The sequence below is a fragment of the Morus notabilis genome, unplaced genomic scaffold, assembly GCF_000414095.1.
Source record: "Morus notabilis unplaced genomic scaffold, ASM41409v2 Scaffold277, whole genome shotgun sequence".
Lineage (NCBI taxonomy): Eukaryota > Viridiplantae > Streptophyta > Magnoliopsida > Rosales > Moraceae > Morus > Morus notabilis.
In genome coordinates, this window is record NW_010363731.1 from 470,886 (window position 1) to 473,433 (window position 2,548).

Consider the following 2,548-nt stretch of genomic DNA (forward strand, 5'->3'; position numbering starts at 1 on the left):
CATTGCTCTTTACCTTTGCCAAAGAAAAGTGCGAGTCCTTGTAAGTATATCCTTCTCTTTCTTCCAATTCTATTATTTGTCATGTTACTTAAAACAATATTATTACATACCGCTGGTGGTCAGCACCGGTCATTAATACAATGACGAGGACCGTCTTTTATTAATGGTAGTGTTTAGCACTGATGGTGTCTGCTAATAATTTTCTAATACTAAAGACTCAACAAACAAATATGTGATGAGACTTGGACTCGTACAAAATATTTTGCTGTACTTTTCTATATTATGAAATGTCATGTTATGGTCTGAAAAATGAGAAAAGTTTCTTTTAGTATTTTTTATAAATATAACATATTACTAAGTTTTTTTGCTACAATGAGTAATTAATGTAGATTGTGGACCCCATTTACGTGCATTATTAGCAATGATATACAGCTGAGAAAGTGTGTGTGGTGACGATCATATAACACGATGATTGTAATGTCACGCATGCCCACCATTATATATTACAAAATGTTCTTATTTATTAATTATATATCAAATCTACAGATGCTCACTATATCAACAGAGAGGTTTCAAAAGATTCAGAAGGAAGCGCCTGCCGATTGCCAAAGTTACCTTGTGCAAATCACGAAATACCATGCAGCCCAAAACTGCAAGGTACATCGTAACGATTTATGCATCACTACTGATCACATATTCACATATTAATTTTGGGGCCCTTAAGTTTATGAACTGCTCGAAAAACCATAATTCGGTCCAATCATATATATCCATAGAGTCAACAATAATATGTTAGGCATGTTAAAATTACAATTATTATTTGAAAATTTGAATATTTTTGGCTCAAAATATAACTTGTCTTCCTACGAATAGTAAACGTGGATCAAATTAATTACATATCACACATTAATTTTGCAAAAATGATAATAGGCTCCGCAGAGCCACAACTCCCATAAACAAAGTGGTGGGCCCCATTCCCTTGTAGGGCTCACGTGAGGTCCACTTGTGTGTCTTGAGAAGTTGCAGCTATGCGGAGTTGTTTAGCAATGTTCTTAATTTTGGGACTCAAAATTTTATGTATTAATTATTAACTGCTCGAGAAACCCTAATACTATTTAATTACCATATCCATATAAATCAATCATATGTTAAGGAGTAGGAGTGTATTAGATGTGTTGACTCTGACATTCAAATATTTTTGCCTCGAAATTAATATGACCTTTACATCTTGGTGCCAATTGTAGACATGGATTGTTGGCAAGTGGATAACGCCAAGGGAGCAAGGGTGGGCTCCATCAGGGACACATTTTCATCAATTTGTGGTGCCACCAATTTTATCCTTCAGAAGAGATTGCACTTATGGTGACCTGGCAGCTATGAGATTACCGGAAGATGTTGAAGGGCTTGGATCTTGTGAGGTGAAACTCTCTTCCTTTATCACAACAATTTACTAAGGATTATTTTCAAAAATAACATTTCTTTAAAATAAAAAAAAAAAAAAATTATAGCAAACCTAGCTTTATTTTGAATATTTATGACTTTCATTTCAAACACCGACACATCATCACTACCCGAGAGCCGTACGCATTTACATTGTCAAAATTGGAGAAAATGGAAAGAGATGAAAAAGAGAAAAAAGAAAAGAAAAGTTGGTTTAGGGTTTTGCCAAGTGTATTTTTTAACAATATAATCGGCAGAACAGTCAATGTAAAAAATGAAATTCCTGAATAGTGTTAGGTTTGCCATAAATTTTTTTTTTTTTTTTTGGAAAATAATGCAACAAATAATTACCTCCATATAGAACTTTTGATTACATGCTTAATTCTACATCTTCATTATATTAATCTATTTTCTAACTCTTATTGATATACTCTTTTTTACAGTATACCATGGATAGAGGAGTTGTGCATGCATGCCATGCGGGTGGAGTGGTTCATCTGTTAGAAGGTTGGACTCATCATGAAGTCGGAGCCCTTGATGTTGACAGAATTGACCTTGTGTGGAATGCTGCTCTAAAACATGGTTTAAAGCCCGTTTCATCACACAAAATTGCTAATTCTCTGTAGGTTTATATCTTGAATTGGAATAAATTAAGAAGGAATCAAGAAAAAAGAAGAAGAAAATTAATCATTTATGGCCCTGAAATTTCTTTTTAATTTGTTCCTTGTCCTCTTGCTTTTCATAAACATGGGTGACCATATAATGTGTGGTGTGGACTTATGTTTCATCTAAAATTGTTGCCCCACATGTAGTAGAACATTTTATTTAATTGAAATATCTGAAGCAAGATAAGTTATCATTTAATTTCTTTAAGAGTAAGGATATATCAATACTCTATATATACATGTATACATGCACCTGAGTTGTTCTACTATGTGTCATATATACTACAAGAAAAATCGTCTTCAACAATTAAAAATTTATTCGTAGAAAGTTCAAATATAGTTGCAGATAATTTTCAGTGACTAAAAAAATTTAGTTGTTCTTTGGTCGCGGTCGTAGAAAGTTTTTTATGACTAAAAGTTGTGTAGTCACAAAAAGGTTCAGA

The 2,548-nt window shown here is 33.0% G+C and overlaps 1 protein-coding gene across 1 annotated transcript in view; it reads left to right on the plus strand.

Annotated features, from left to right (window-relative positions):
- The window catches only part of LOC21405798 (protein ECERIFERUM 3), a 12,105-nt gene extending 9,786 nt beyond the window's left edge, over nucleotides 1-2,319 (plus strand). Inside the window, exons 9-12 of the mRNA XM_024169927.1 lie at nucleotides 1-40; nucleotides 547-657; nucleotides 1,245-1,418; nucleotides 1,884-2,319. Coding sequence (XP_024025695.1) covers nucleotides 1-40; nucleotides 547-657; nucleotides 1,245-1,418; nucleotides 1,884-2,066 — 508 coding nt within the window. The 3' untranslated portion in view covers nucleotides 2,067-2,319. The remainder of the gene's footprint in view (nucleotides 41-546; nucleotides 658-1,244; nucleotides 1,419-1,883) is intronic.
- The last annotated feature ends 229 nt before the right edge of the window (nucleotides 2,320-2,548 follow it).